At 46.2% G+C, this 16,377-nt stretch overlaps 1 protein-coding gene across 8 annotated transcripts in view; it reads right to left on the reverse strand.

The window, feature by feature from the left end:
* LOC116827561 (serotransferrin-2-like) overlaps window positions 1–16,377 on the reverse strand; it is a 42,755-nt gene that overhangs the window by 19,210 nt on the left and 7,168 nt on the right. For 5 of the 8 annotated variants that reach the window (XM_075060154.1, XM_075060148.1, XM_075060152.1 and 2 more), the window contains 10 exons: window positions 11,516–11,659; window positions 10,280–10,443; window positions 8,866–8,965; window positions 7,472–7,648; window positions 6,267–6,429; window positions 6,089–6,153; window positions 5,242–5,399; window positions 1,957–2,143; window positions 1,659–1,807; window positions 657–747 (listed from right to left, as the gene is read on the reverse strand). In XM_075060154.1, the coding sequence (XP_074916255.1) occupies window positions 657–747; window positions 1,659–1,807; window positions 1,957–2,143; window positions 5,242–5,399; window positions 6,089–6,153; window positions 6,267–6,429; window positions 7,472–7,648; window positions 8,866–8,965; window positions 10,280–10,443; window positions 11,516–11,573 (1,312 nt within the window). In that variant the 5' untranslated portion in view covers window positions 11,574–11,659. Of the gene's footprint in view, window positions 1–656; window positions 748–1,658; window positions 1,808–1,956; window positions 2,144–5,241; window positions 5,400–6,088; window positions 6,154–6,266; window positions 6,430–7,471; window positions 7,649–8,865; window positions 8,966–10,279; window positions 10,444–11,515; window positions 11,663–13,192; window positions 13,634–16,377 lie in introns of those variants that run through there. The other 3 variants (XM_075060151.1, XM_075060150.1, XM_075060149.1) reach the window with 3 other exon arrangements.

Consider the following 16,377-nt stretch of genomic DNA (forward strand, 5'->3'; position numbering starts at 1 on the left):
ACCACTGAAGGTATCTCTACGCTGTAATAAAAGACCTGCAGCACAGCTGAGGCTGGTTCAGTTGACTTGGGATTTGGGGCTAAAAAACTGCAGTGTAGATATTTCGTTTCAGGAGGAGGATCCCAGAGATCAGGTTCCAGCCAGAGCCTGAATGTCTACTCTGAAATTTTATAGCCCTGCAGCTTGAGTCAGCTGGCATGGGCCAGCCACAGGTCTTTCACTGCACTGTAAATTTACCTCAAGATTTCCTGGGGAGATGCAGCTTCCTCTAGATTTTGGTTTCTCAAAGCTAAGAACCTTGCACCCCATCCATTAATTTCTATAATCCTTTGCATTTACAGCATTTTATCCAAGGCTTCTGAATCACTTAGAGACTTGCAGCACCTCTCTTGAGGCAGGGCAGTATAACTGCTTCCTTTTACAGGTGGGGAAGCTGAGGCATGGATTAAGCAACTTGCCCAAGAGCTCACAGTCAGTCAGTGGAAGAACTAGGAAAATATTCAGATCTTTTGGCTCCCATTCCCCTGCCTTTGCAGCTAGGTACACAGCTATGTGGCAATTTTACCAGGTTTTCAATGGTAGCTTGTGCTGTCTTTTTTTTTTTTTTTTTTTTTTGTTCCCCACCCCCCGGGATTATCATAGAACAGAAAACTCACCATAACATTCTGCAGCTACTGAGACCAGCCCACATATCCCTGCAATGTAGGCATGCGTGGCATCCAGCGTGGCTGCATCGGCCTCATTACTCTGCCAACAATATCCGAGAGTAACACATGGGACTGTGACCAATATTGCAACCCCATGCAGTATCTTTGGGGACCACAGTATTACATTTATGCATGATTGTGTTCTACTCCATGAAGGAGGGCTACCACTTTAGAAACTAAAAACTGTAAGGGGTGATTAAGGTAAGTCACTAAGATGAAGAAACTCTAGCGAGGTACCATCCACTGGGGAGTCTTGTGTAGATCAATTCAATCCTGTTTTTCAAACAAAAAAAGGCTTTTGGTGTCAGAAGGCCGAGTGTGAACAAACTTTTAGCCTTCTTTTAATTCATAAAAGGGCAGGACTTTGTGGAAGGATTGGAAAAACTTTGGCCTACTAGAACCAATAGGTGACCTCTAATAAGCTGTTAGCATACATATAGGAATGTGTGTTGATACTTATACATTTTCCTCTTGTACTTTTGCCTAAAAGTGAATGTATTTTGCTGTGTGAAGGCTAGTTGATAACTGCTACACACTGTTGCGTAGCCTATGGAAAAAGGTTAACAACAGATACTGGACCACAAGTCAGACGTGCTAGAGGAATCACAGTGAGGTTCAGAGAGACTGCAAGTGTAAACCCTCTGTCTGGAGGGAGACAGATGCAAAGAGGTGACGGCCTTAAGTAGGTGCCCTTAAGACCAGCACAGGTAGTGTCAAACGTGCAGTTGTCACTATCACAATTTCAGGGTTAATTTAGAACCTGCATAACCTATGTAACTTGAGTGCCTATCTCTCCCATACCCCAGTGGCTGGGGGGGTCCTGACGACCCCTTGGTCTTATTCTCTGCAGTGCTTCTGTTGGTTGGTTTATCTCCATTCCCCCCAGGTGTTTGGGACAAGAACAGACATGCCTGTGGCTTGCATTCCTGTTTACTCCATATAGGTTCTTACCTTGATCAACTCAATGCAGTTGGTCATTGAAGCGGCTTGGACACAGACCAGGGGGTCAGATTTGATGTTCAGGGCCCACTCTTCACACTTGCGGAGCTCAGCATTGCTGATGCAGCACCAGCGTATCACACTGTTGTCCAGTGAGCTCCCTGCAGCAGCAGAAAAGAGAGTGCAATGGGGTTAGTATCACCCATGTACTGAGCTGTCTTTACCAACTGGCTGCTTTGGGTCTATTCATGTCTCCCCCTTCCGCGGGGGTTGGGGCCTCTTTATCCCATTTCCTTGGGAGAGCTCTCACCTTCATGGCCTAGTCCCTTCAAGAGGGCTGTGTAGTCCAGGCCAAGGATGTGCGAAATCTCTGCTTTGTCCTTGAGCAGCTGCAGGTGCTGAGTGGCATCACGGAACAGCAGGTTCTTCCCCCTGAATGGCACTGAAGTGAAGAGCTCAAACTTGGCCCTTTCTTTTCCATTCTGCCCAAAGAGATGCTAGGAAAAGTGCAATGGCTTTAGCTGTAGAGATGCTGCTTGTCTCCTCTGTGACTAGCAGCCTTGTTGCTACACCTCCTCAGTCTGGAGTCATGGCAAGTATGGGGTGATCATAATGTAGTACTCAGAACTCTAACACTCGCTGGGATTAGGGGAAACCTTCTGTGCATCTGTCTTAGGTGTTGGTTTCCATCCCTACATGGTCTGGGACCCAGTTATTTGAGGAACTGATGCTTCTCCTGTTCTATCTGGATGATCATGATTTGCTTTGATGCTCATTTTCTGCTCCAGTAGGGGAGCCTGCTGTCTGCAACTGTCCAGGCAGAAGCTCCAGACTACAGCATAATATGTATCTGTTTTGGTTAAATTATTCACTTACCCTGGGCTATTTCAGGGGCAGGATATGGAGGTTTGTAAGAACTTTCTTAAATCTTATGTAGATGGTGTTCAGTTTTGAATTAATACGAGATCCCTGGAGGTGGAGGCAACAAGCATTATTAATCCACTAGGAAATGTAAATACGGGGATGGAGAAGTAATTGAGGGCCTGCACCCAGAAGTCCCTGAACCATATGACAAACTGAATAATTCACATTGATGGGCACTTAGAGGTTAAAGGGAAGGAGACCCTTGTTTGTTTCTTCTTTCAATTTCAGTGGCCTGGCCTCTCCCCATCCACTGCTCACTCCTACCTGAGCTTCTAGGAGTGAATCAGATTAGAGATAGAGGAGACCTAGCTATCTCCTCAGGGCTATGGCAGGATGGATCCTCAGTCAGTGCTTTGTGCCTTGTAATTTTAAATATCTCCAAGGAATGGCGCTTTGGTCACTTTGCTTAGGAGACTATTCCAGAGTCTAATGGATGTTGCTGTCAAGAAGATTTTCCTGATATTCATCCTATAGTTTCCCTTGTGTAATTGTTAGCCAAGATTCCTTGTTACTCTTATGTAACTCCTCCCACCTGGACAACAAGGAGTCCAGTGGCACCTTAAAGACTAAATGCTGAACAAGTGAGGTTTTTTTTACCCACGAAAGCTTATGCCCAAATAAATCTGTTAGTCTTTGAAGTGCCACCGGACTCCTTGTTGTTTTTGTGGATACAGACTAACATGGCTACCCCCTGATACTCTCCTCTCACCTGAGCATTTGCAGTCTTAAGTACTCAGATGTTGTTACTGCCCCCTATTTACTCATCTCCTAGTCAAGCTATACACCCAGTGCCTGCTTCAGTGCATCAGCAGAGCACAGGTGATGGTCTGTGGTGGGCGAAACCTGACCTGGAGGGGATAGAGCTTGGGACTGTAGCACCATAAGCCCATTGTTCTATTTGAGGGGAATGGGAAGAGAGATGAGGAAGAGATACCTGGGAACTACTAGGCAAAGCCTGCAAAATGGTTGTAGCTGGGCAAAAGACCTAGGAGACACCACTAATTCTCTGTGTATCCCAGGAAGATGCTGCCAGAAGTTGGCTGAAGTTTAAAGCTCCCCCATGGGTGAATCTCCCCTCTGAGTGCAGCTTGCCCCTGTGAGCAAAGAAATGGCAAACTGCACTTCCTGCGCCCACAAGGGCGGTCCAAGCCCATACTATTAAATTACATCCCCCTAATATATGGCATTACTACTTTCCAAGCACTTACCTCTTAAATATGTTTCAGATTATTTTTCCCTTGGATTTGAGTCCAGGCTTGGAACTGGGAATTGAGACTCCTTCCCAGAGGCCCCAGTCAGGATCAGACACTGATTTTAATACATGCTGTACAAAAAATGGTCCCTTCCCCAAAGCTTTTAGGCCCAGAGCCCCATAGATATTTAGGTACCTAACTCCCATTCACTTCAGTGGGAGTTAGATACCTAAATATGTTTGAGGATCTGGACCTTACTATCTAAATATCTTCACCCTCCCCACATTAATAGCAAATGGAGAGATGTAGCGAGAGCAAAGATCTCTCCAAATTTACACTAAGCACCTGTTAGTATCCTGGAGAGCAGAGAGAGACTTCCACTCTTGCCCTCTCTCTCCTAGATTGTATTACTTTGATACTCTGATCTAAGTTTAAAGGCTGTGCGCACTTACCCTCTCTCTCCAATAGCCTTTGGAACTCTCACTGGGGTTGTCATAAACAGATAGCTAAGGGTTAATGTTTCTTTAACCTGTAAAGGGTTAACAAAGGGAACCAAACACCTGACCAGAGGACCAATCAGGAAACCGGATTTTTAAAAGCTCAGGGAGGGAATGTTTGGGTGTGTGTCCCTTTGTATGTGTCTTTTGTCTGTCTCTCGGCTATGAGAGGGATCTTTCTATCTTCAAGCTTCTAATCTTCAGTTTCCAAGTTGTGAGTACAAAGGTAGAAAAACAATAGGCTTTTATTGTTTTTTTGTATTTACATGTGTGTAGTTGCTGGGATGTTTAAATTGTATTTCTTTTTGAATAAGGCTGTTTATTCATATTTTTCTTTTAAGCAATTGACCCTGTATATTGTTACCTTGATACAGAGACCATTTTTATGTCTTTTCTTTCTTTTTATATAAAGCTTTTCTTTTTAAAACCTGTTGGATTTTCTTTTCTAAGTGAGGCTCTAGGGGATAGAAATCCCTGTGCCAGGATTACGGTCTCTCTCAGGGAAAGACTGGGAGGGGGAGGAAGAAGGAGGGGGGAAGGTAAATTGCCCTCTCTGTTTTGTAATTCAAGGAGTTTAAGTACAGTAATCTTCCAGGATAACCCATGGAGGGGAAGCCTGGGGAGGAAGTAAAGAGAAGACAAGGGGAGGGGGGTTATTTCCCTTTGTGGTAAGACTCAGGGCTTCTGAGTCTTGGGGTCCCCCAGAGAAGGTTTTGGGAGACCAGAGAGGGAGTCAGGCCCTGGAAATTCCTGGCTGGTGGCAGCGATATCAGATCTAAGCTGGTAATTAAGCTTAGAGGGTTCATGCTAGCTTCTCAGTTTATGAACGCTAAGGTTCAAATCTGAGTAGGAAGCTATGACAGGGGTACCTGTCCTAGATGCCAACATTGGATGTCCCAGAACAACCTCAACACCTGCAATCTAGCTCATTCCATCTACACCCAGAGAGGGCTTAGAACCTCATTAGCAGTTCCAAATTACCTGGATCAGGGTGAGGAATTTCTTGGTGATCTTCTGGAAGTTGTGGCGGCTGATGATGGCACGCCCAGGCCCACGACCCAGGTTACAAGTGCCATAGGCACTCAGCTTCGCTGTGGATCCATCAGGACACAAGAGCTCATATTCCTCTTGGTCTGAATCTAAAACAACAGGGCAGCTATCAAAGCTGTGAAGTGAAATGCAGTTTGGCAGAGGAGAGACAGCATTTTTCAAGGGAGCCTGATGCAAGTCTTAGTGTCCAAGCAGGAGAGCAAATGCCAACTGTCAGCAGGGAAGATTTCTCTCTGTGCTGCTCCCCTTACCAAAGAGATGTTCAAGCACAAAGGCATTGACTGGGGAATTTGAAATGCTTTCTGAGAAGAAATAATTTAAATGTTCTTTAAAGAAAAAGAAGCTGCTAGACCCCTTCAAACAACTGACCTTGGGAATGTGATGCAAATTTTTGGTCATGTAAAAAGCCTGGCCAATGAAAACTGCTCCTCTAGCAGAAGTACCCATGCAATTTTAAAGAGTTCCTTATTATATACCATCAGCCATGCTCTATAAATAGTGACTTCTTCAGCCAGCTGAGAGCTAAGGCAATAATCAAAAATGGAAAGCTTTGGTGGTTCTGACAAGGAACATCTCCTGTGAGCCACCATTCCCCTCCTAACCGTCCACTCTCCATTTCCCTCTGACCCTTGGAGATCTGAGGCATACCCTCAAGAGCTGCTTGCCTAGATTAAACTCAAACTGGAATAGATAATCCATTAGGCATCTTCCCCCCAAGCATCCATTTAGAAAAGAATACAAGTTCCAGGCCAACAGAAATCGGAGTACTTGGGTTTACCTGTGCCATTCATTATTGTTAAGTGATCTAGGAAAGCAACATCTGCTACTCCATTCTTCAAGCACCTGCAGAGAGATTAACACAATCCATTAGCACTTAAACCTGCTTTTCTCCTCCCGCCATCCCTTCTTCCCCCCCAAAGCCACTTCTAATGCAAGCAGAGTGGGGATGAGGTCACCTGAAGGCTCCCTCAGAGTCGTAGAAGGGCTCACTGCTGCTGGTGTCACAGAAGTGGTTCTTGTTCCTAACGTAGGATTTCGGTCCTTGACAGAGAGCACAGAGCTGAGGGGAGGTGACGCCAACACCTGGGATGCAGCTGGCATTGAAATACTGACTGATCACTATAGACATAAGAACAACAGTCAAGTGGCAAAGGCTGGAAGAGATAACAGTAGCATTCCTTATGTGCTACTTGTAAAAAGTTATTAGTCTCCAGTAGGGCTAGCTTGGTTGTCTAAGCTTCAGGTATGAAATACTTCCTGAAACTACTGAGTCAAATCCTGGTTGGGTCAAGTCCATCTTTCTTCCTTCTGAGTTAGTTAAATTCGGTTTTGTGCACTTACTGCATGGGGGCCCCTACCCTTAAAAACAGGGCCCTGTCTGCTCTGTGTGTTCATTAAAGAATCTGTGGCACTTTCTATAAGAACCTGGAGTCTTTGACCAGCCTCTGCTCACTGTTGTGTACTTGCTATACCACAGGTGATTGCTACTCTCCACCCCAAAGGTGGCTGCACTTTACTGGTGCTGGGCAGCTGCAGAGGGGAGGGATAGCTCAGTGGTTTGAGCACTGGCCTGCTAAACCCAGGGTTGTGAGTTCAATCCTTGAGGGGGCCACTTAGGGATCTGGGGCAAAAACCAGTACTTGGTCCTGCTAGTGAAGGCAGGGGGCTGGACTTGATAACCTTTCAAGGTCCCTTCCTGTTCTAGGAGATAAGTATATCTCCAATTATTATTATTTTTATTATTAGGATCCAATCCTCCATTTGGTGAGATTTGAGTGAAGAATCAGGTCCATCATTTGTCAAAGGCTTTGGGATCCTTTTGGAATTAAAGGCATGATAGAAAGGTAAGACTAAGAAGCTACTGTACAATGCTTCCCTTCCCCCAACCTCCCATTGAATACAGAACACAGGTGTTTCCTGTTGCTCTTGCTAGCATAGCTTTTCTGTTGTATGAGGGATCACTGAAAAGGCATTGGCAGAAGACGGCTAGCAGCAAGTGGGTAAGGTTCCCCAAGTGGATATTTGGTCCACCAACCCAGAGGCTCTTTGGTCTTGGTGTGTTCCATATAGTTCAGTAGGTGTTACACCTGCCACTACTTTACTCTCCTTTACATAGGCAGGAGCTTGGCTCCGACGTGTCTGTCACTGTCCACTCACCCACCTTGGCTCAGAGGCTGATCCTCATCCCAGAGGAGCTCATTCCTAGCCAGGAGGAAGCCCAGTGGGATGTTCCAGCCTGATGTCCACCTGGCTCCATTGTGGCAGCTACGCACCCCCCTTAACCTGTGGATGTCCAAAGTTCCTCGTCTGGCAATGGCCACAGCAAACACACAGTTTCCTAATGATGGGAAAGGGAGATACAGGAATTTAACTATCGCTTTAATAAACTTAGGACAACTGCTGCAGTGCACAGCGATGCGAGGATCTCTGTGCCAGGGCTAAGGAAAAAGGCTCAAATAAAATGTAAGAAATGCAGTTACCAGCATAAGCCAGGAAAGGAGAGTTAGTCCGAAAGGAACATTCTGTTGGTTATGTTATTGCCCAGTTTGCCAAGATGCTACTGTCTAGCCAAGAGCTACCAACATGCAAAGCAAGGAATATAGAATTTAGAGATGGAAAAGCCTATTAGAAAATCCAGTTCATCTATCCAAGGCCAATGTAGCCTTCTTTCTATGAAACATTGCACTGAGCATTTGTGCCATCTAGTTTCAGATTCTGCAACCAGTGGGGCTTCTGGCACTTGCTTGCCTTCTGAATCTTCCACAGCCTAATACCTCTTAATTCCGTGATGATTCTGATATTCAGCCAAATATTTTTTCCTTCCTTAATTTCATCCCATTTCTTCCAGTTATTCCCTCAGATATCACTCTAATTCAACTCTCTCCTTTGGGTTAACTCCCTTCAGAACTTTTCAATTGTATAATTTTAGTTTTGGCTGGGCCAGGCTTTAGTTCTTACTCCTTCCTTGTAAGTCAACGTGCTCCCACCCACTGCTCAGTCCTTTCACTCTTCTCCCTCCCATTTGTCAATGTCTTTGGTGAGGGCTTTGTGAGAAGGGGGAAAGGTAGGGATGTATCTTCAGTCTATCTGCAAGGCTTTGAACTCCAGTATGCTGTGGGAAACGGATCTCCAGAGACAGAGGAAGGGGTGGGTTATAGGTACTGGGGACAGGACTGGAGGATGGAAAATGTTCTTTAAGTGCAGGATATTACTGACATTAATCTCAAAGTGCTTTACAAACTTGTATTAAGCCTCTCAAACCCCCTCTGAAATAGGTGAGAGCTCTTCAGTTAGAGCTACTGAGGCACAGAGATGGGACAAATTAATGTTACATAGTGAGCTACTGTCTAAATCAGGAATAGAATCTGACCCCCTGCTCTAACCACTACAGATACTTCTCTCACTGAGGATAGGACTGACTCTCCTATACTGCTCTGGGCTGTCATCATCTTAGAGTTATCCATTGTAGTGCTTTCTCTGTTACTCTCTTTCTTAGTGACAACATTAGGTTACAGTGAAGGTATTTTAGAAACAGGTGTTTGGCTGCTAACCTACCTTCCTCATAGATCTCCTTTGCCACCACAGTTAGACCGTACAGCCTCACAGCAGAATAAACATCTCCAGCATCCAAGGAGACAGCATCTGCTTTATTCACCTTTTTTTTTTTTTTTTTTAAAAGAAAAAATCCATTTAAGAGAGTCCCTCTGTCCAGGGGAACAATGAGTGACATGAAGACTAGAGCTCTCACCACAGACTTTTCAGAACACTTTCTCAGTTTTGGTTTGATCCCTGTTTCTCAGCATGGTGGAATGTCAACTTGAATTGATTGTCAAATATGTAACATGTCTGTGTCAGTACTCATCTTGCATGAAGCCTGAGTATTCTTCACAAGCCTAATGTGGCAAGATGACATCCCTTCTCCACCTTTCCTTTGATCCTTCCACCCCAAGGATGAAACCCTGGTTCTGCTGAAGTCAATGGTGAAAATTCCCTTTCACTTCAGTGAGGTCTGGATTTCATTCCAGATCATTCTTCTCTCCCCCTCCCCACCATCATCCACAAATAGTGGCTGAGTATTCTCCTCACCATGCATCCTCAAAAAACTTTCAGATGCTTCTAGGTTGGGTTCCTTCTTTAATCATACTATCTGCACCTCCTACTAAGTATAGCTTTATCATTTATTAACAAGGAGCTCAGGAGTGAATGAAGAGGTGGAGACAAGGTTCTTCTCTGACCTCAGGAGAAGTTATTTTTTTTTCCAAGTCAGAGCTGAATGAGCATGAAGACTGAATTCCCTTTTCCCAGTCAGGTTTCGGATGCATTAGCAAAACCATACTATTAGGAAGGCCAGGGCTATATTTTTCCTTTGTCCCCAGAGGAATTTGTCCTTAAATGCACATAGCACTATGAGAAGCACCATCCCATCAGTGAAAGTTGTCTTAAACCTCCAGTCACTTTACTGCCTCATCTCATATAAATTATAATTCAAGGATATTTTTATTTGGAAAAAGGACAGCTCTTTGGTTCAGGAAAGATTAACTAGAGGTTAAAAATGGGGAGGGGCAGAAAAATTGTTAAATATAGTTGAACTAGAATTGAAACCTAAAAGCCAAGGGGACTCTTGGTATGTCTTCATGATTTAACAGCTGTAGGGAAGAGACAGGTTTTGCTCATTTGCTCCCTCACAGCTCTTACTTATTTCATTGGGATTACAAAGGTGTAACAGAATCTCTGTTTTGGCTCATCATTGGCTGTATCACTGATAAGTGATTTTTATCACCTAGATTCTTCTTGCCTGCCCAGATACTGTGTAATTTATCACAGATGAAATACCATCACCATGATTGCCTAGATTTCACTTCCCTATGGATTCTATTTACTAGTAGTTTTTATACCCCCTCCGCCCCCCACACTACAGAAGAACTAGACTTGGGGTTAAGATAAACTCTGGGATTCTTTACAGACTCACCCTGATCTTGTCGATACAGTCATGAGTATTTTGAGCTCTGATGCAGGAAACCCTAGCAAAGGAGTTTATTGTAGCCAGAGGTAGGACAGCCAGGAGTGTTTTAGATAACTCAGCACACTTCCTCTGCTCCAGGTCAGACAGGGTGCACCATCTGAACTTTTTCCCTGCAGGATCAGAAGGCAAGACACATGCTCTTTAAATGGGGAGAGGGAGATTCAGAAGAAGGGACATGGAGGGAGGAAACTGACCATCGCTGATTTTAGTTTTTCGTTCTTTAACAGAAAAAAATAGACTGTTTTCTAGGGTCAGAGTGCCCAAGGGAGGAAAGTCTCATATTTAACTGGAACAGCCTTTCCTGACTATCTTCCCTACAACTACCCCTTCAGTGCTAGGATTCTGTTTCCAATAGTGAGAGGCCCACATTAAAGCACCAGATCCAAAAACAAAACAACACAACCACCTGATCTAAGGGTGAGTTTGAAATCTATACCCCAATCAGTAGTCATTTGCAAAAATCAGATACTATATATAATATGCTGAACCAAAACCCTAGATCCAAACACTGCCGGACTTTGGGCTTTTGAGATCATGATGGGAATTTTACGGCTTGGGCCTGTTTCTAAGATGCTCCATTCCAAACATACAAAGGTTATGTCTACACTACAGCAGCACAGCAATGGGATTGTAGCTGTTCCTCTGTAGCACAGAAACATTGATGCTTTCTACACTGACTAAAGGAGTTTTTCCATCGATACAGGTAATCTCTCTCTCCAAGAGGCAGTAACTAGATTGGTGAAAGAATACTTCCATCCACCTAGCTGCATTTATGCTGGAAGTTAGGTTGACATAACTGCAGTACTTAGGGCAAGAAATTATTCACAGTCCTAAACTGTGTAGGTAGGTTGACCTAAATTTTAGGCCTAAATTGTTTCACTGTGTTAGGGCTAGAGAACAAACAGGCCCCATCAACTATTCAAAGGAAACAACGTTGCAATAAAGTGCAAAGAAACAGCTGCATGAAGCTTTTTCAAGGATCACTAATGAAGTCAACATGTGCCACAGATCAAACAGGGAGACTAATACCAGATGAGAACTGAAGTAATCAGAATAGGCACAGACCTAACAGCAACCCTTTTGTACCATAAGAAGCAAAAAAAAACCCCAAGCATTAAGTACCTGAGAGTTCATGTTCTGATGACTGTTGCCCTTCTCCCTCCCTCTCTGCACCAGTCTTACCTGAAGAGAGCAGGGTGCAGGTAGCTAGGACAAGTATGGTGGCTGTGGCTGCCTTCATGATGACAACAATGCAGCAGTAATCCCACTGTACTCAAAGCCTTCTCTTCTTGTCTCATACCAGGGATTCCAAAGCAATGACTGGAGCTGCTGACCGAAAACAAAAGGGGTTAGGCATCAGCACAAGAAACCAAGAAAAACAACGGAGAAGACTGAAAAATGAATGGTGTTTGTGAGTAGGCAGAAGGAACGGCAGGCAGCCATGAGGTGAGAGGAGGATTAAGGAGGCGCAAGAAGCCCTATTCCTAGGCATAGATGGAAAGCATTAGTGTATTTTATGCTCTACCATGTGCAGGTCTCTCTTGGAGGTACAATCCTGACAACCTTCAGGCAGACACAATGTGGGAACATGCAATATCCTGGTGCTCAATTTTTTGCTGTTCAAGGGCTTCCAGCAGTAACTTTAGGCTCACAAACACCACATGGACCTTGAACAGAACTCATTAGTTGCTTGTCTGTGCTTGTGAGTCTGTACCTTAATGTTCACCCTTTTTACAAACTAGATTTTGTACAAAGTATGCCTTGTGCGGTATCATTTGAAAAGTCATCTGCTGAACACTACTGTCCTGGTAAAATGTGTGTGGCAACATTGTACCTCAAGTTAGAAAGTTCTATTGTATAAGACGTGTTCCAAGTCTGGGGAAACCACTTCAACCAGTTCCCCAGAGACAAAAGGCTAGCCAACACCTAAGCTAGGTGTCAACATAATCAAATGGACTATCACCTGGGTAAGAGACCATTCTTTGGCAGGAAGAAGGGTTTGAGCAAGAAATATACATCTTGGTAATGAAACAGCTGGAGGTTCCCTTGCAAACAGACTTGCTGTTGCTTGAACCCTAGCTGGAGATGAGTCTCAAATAAGAGAATTGCTTTAAGAAACAGGAGCAAATTCCCCAGATTCTCTCTCTTCCCTTTCTCTCTGCCCCCAACATCCACAATGTCTGAAAGACAAGGAAAGGAGCACTGGACTAGGGGAGGGGTTCTGGCTGAAAGGCATCCGATAAGACTGCAAAACCATCTGACGAGAGACACATTTTGCTCTGAATTCACTTAGCTTGCTAAGTGAGAGATTAGTTACATTTTACCTTTTATTTTCTTATAGCCAAATTCTGACTTTTATGCCTCATTACTTGTAATCACTTAATCTTTCGGTCGTTAATAAACTCGTTTTATTGTTTTATCGAAGCCAGTGTGTTTGGATTGAAGTGTTTGGGAAACACCATTTGGAATAACAAGATTTGTGCACATCATTTTCTATTAATGAAATGATGGACTTTCTATGAGCCTGTATTGTCCAGGAGGGTACTGGGCAGTACAAGACTCACATTTCTGGGGACAAGTCTGGGACTGGGAATTTGCTGGTTTCCATCTGTAATATAATTCAGGAGTGGCTGGCTAGAGCACTTGTACAATATAGCTGGGAGCGATTTACATCCTGGAGACTGAGAGAGAGCAGACCTAGAGTGGTTAGTCTCACAGGGAAGCAGTGTAAAAGTCATCCCAGGTTGGAGAATTGAGGGACCACAGCTGTCTGTTGGTCCAGATAGTACCCTGGATAATGTCACAGTACTCCAGGAAGAAGTTGTGGTGGTTAAATTTAAATCTCTGTCCTACACCTACCTGGCATTGTCTCACTTTGTGGCTTCCATTCTAGTATAGCAGCATGAGGAGTTATTAATTCAGGATGGTGCTTTTCATCTGTAAAGTACTTCAAAAATAGTAAGAACCCGACTTTTGTGCCTGTCTTTTCCTGTGCAGTTATTTTGATTGCATATGCAAATTGGATATTTGGGTATCCAGAGAAATTAAACATGTAAAGAAAGATAATTGTGTAAAAATATCCACATATCTGGGGCTTTTACTCTTTGAAAATCAGCCCCTGTGTGATTAATCCTCACAATTTCCCTGCATAAGTCTACCAATAGTTGAAGACTGTTACAGAGAACTCCACACACTCTGTACCATAAGAAATAAATTAAATCTGTGCGACTGGTAAGAGAAATACTGTAGTCACAAAAAAATAGATCTTTAGTAAAAAGCATTGAAGTAAATACATTTTTGTAAGACACTGGGAATACGCTATTTTTTTTTTTCTTTTAAAATGAATAGGTCTCTCCCTTCTTCTTCGAGTGCTTGCTCATATCCATTCCAATTAGGTGTGTGCGCGCCACGTGCACGCTCGTCGGAAGATTTTTACCCTAGCAACACCCGGCGGGTTGGCTGCGTGCTCCCTGGCGTGGCGCCGCTATGGCACCGAATACATACCCCTGCCGACCCGTCCGCTCCTCAGTGCCTTCTTACCACCCGTGTCGGTCATTGGAACAGTGGAGCGCGGCTTAGCCTTTCTCCACTTACCTAGCTCTTCACCCGTTCTTGTACTTTCTGTGTATATAGTTTTATAGTTGTAATTAGTTTTGTTAACATACTTAGTGTATATAGTTTACAGGGTTGGGGATTAGCCCTTCCCCTCTCCCCGGGGCCCAGGCCCATGCCAGGGTCACCGGGCTTCAAGCAGTGCTCGGCCTGTCTTCGGCCGATGCCAACGGGAGAGCCCCACGGCCGCTGCCTAAAGTGTCTGGGGGAATCTCATTTGACTGATAAGTGCCGCATTTGTAAATCATTCAAAACCTTGGACAAAAAAGGAGCGAGACTCTCGTTTAAAACAGCTCCTAATGGAAGCACCCCTCGCTCCTCCAACCTCAGCACCGAGTGCCACGCAGCCCGTGCCAGGGAGGAGTGCTTCATCGGCACTGGAGAACACCGGCACCGTCAGAACACCCCGGCACCAGCCGTCTCCGGCACAGAAGGCAGCCCGGCACCGCTCCCTCTCCCCGCAGGCCAAGCAGGCTAAAGCTCCCGCGGCTACAACTCTTCCACCGCAGTCTGAGCACCAACCACAGCCGAGTCGCCTGGCACCAACACCTGCCGCGGCACCAGCGGCATCGGCACCGTTGAATCCGGCCACGCAAGAGCCGTTGAGTCCGGTGCGCAACAGCTCCCCAGCACGTGCCTCGGTTGAGCTTCTCGTTCCCACTATGCCAGAGACCTTCTCGACGGCAAGGGAACTTATTGCTCTGACGGAGCCCACCCTGCCTCAACCCCCGGCACCGCCGGTGCGGGTTCTTATGTCAGTGGGAAAGCCTGCTCTGGTCAGGCCACCCTCCACCAAAGCTGCAGCCAGGCTCTGTTCAAGATCGAGATCCCGGCACCGTTCCCGTTCTCATCACCGGTCCAGATCCAGGCGCCGCTCGCAGTCCCGGTACCGATCCCCTTCTCAGTACCAGTCGTACTCGCGGCACCGCTCCAGGTCTTGATCTCCGGACAGATACTCCGCACGGTGGTCCAGCTCCTGGCACCGCTCCCGCCGCAGTCACTCTTACCATCAACCTTCTCGATCTCGGTCGACCTCCCAGCACTGCGCTGGTCGCAGGTGCCGGTATCCCTCTCGGCACCGGTACGACTCCCAGTACCGTTCTCCGGTGCGGCATGATGTCCGGTACCTGGCTCACAGGGGTCCCCCTCACGGACTCTCAGCTCCGCCATGGCCATCACGACACCCTTCGGGGTCTTCCCACGATGACAACGCTGTCTACAGGGATTTGGACCCACAGAGACACGTCCTCCCGGAGGCCCAGGGCACGGAACAAGCTCCGCAGTGGTCATTCTGGACTCCCTGGGCATACCACCAGGCCCAGGGCGAACCCACAGTTACATCTCGGTCTGCCCCCTCAGACCATCGGGCACCGGAGGCCACTATTAGCTGTCCTCCTCCGGCAGATATGGTCGTTTCGACTTTGACACAGGACCCTCAGGTCCTCCCGGACTCCGATGCTCCCCTGGAACAGGAGCCCCAGCACGAGCCACTCGTACCGGGCCTGTCATCGTCGTCTTCACCAGATGAGACGGTAGCCAGTACAACAGCATCGGGCCCGCCTCCAATCGACCTCTGAGCCCACCAGGATCTTCTCTGGCGAGTTGCGTTAAATATCAATCTGCCGGTAGAGGAGGTTCCGGAGGTGGAGGACCCAGTCGTAGACATATTATCTGCAGATGCCCCAACTCTCGTGGCTCTGCCATTTATTCGATCCATCCAAGCCAAAGCAGACACTATTTGGCAGTCTCCAGCATCTATCCCTCCTATGGCCAGAGGCGTGGAAAGAAAATATATGGTACCCTTTAAAGGGTATGAATATCTCTATACCCACCCTCCTCCGTGATCTCTGGTTGTGCAATCTGTAAATGAGAGAGAGCGTCATGGCCAACAAGCCCCTGCCCCAAAATCACAGGAGGCTAGACGGATGGATCTGCTGGGGCATAAGGTCTACTCTGCCGGGGGCCTTCAACTGCGGGTTGCTAACCAGCAGGCCCTCCTCAGCAGGTACAATTATAATACCTGGCAGTCGATGGGTAAGTTCACTGAACTGATCCCACAGGACTCCCGGCCAGAATTTCACAGCCTCCTGGAGGAAGGGAAGAAAGTCGCTCGGACTTCCCTACAGGCCTCTCTTGACGCTGCTGACTCGGCGGCTAGAACCGTAGCGTCCAGGATTACGATGCGGAGAATTTCGTGGTTGCAGGTCTCGGGTCTACCCCCAAGCTGCAACATACTATTCAGGACCTTCTGTTCAAGGGCCAGGGCCTTTTCTCAGAGAAAACGGACCCTAGACTCCAGAGTCTAAAAGACAATCGTATTATCATGCGTTCCCTTGGGATGCATACCCCGCAGACCCAACGCAGGTCCTTCCGGGCCCAACCACAGTGCCCTTACCCCCCGACCTGACCTCGACAAGACTTTAGTAGGAGGC

Source organism: Chelonoidis abingdonii, chromosome 22 (assembly GCF_003597395.2).
Source record: "Chelonoidis abingdonii isolate Lonesome George chromosome 22, CheloAbing_2.0, whole genome shotgun sequence".
Classification (NCBI taxonomy): domain Eukaryota; kingdom Metazoa; phylum Chordata; order Testudines; family Testudinidae; genus Chelonoidis; species Chelonoidis abingdonii.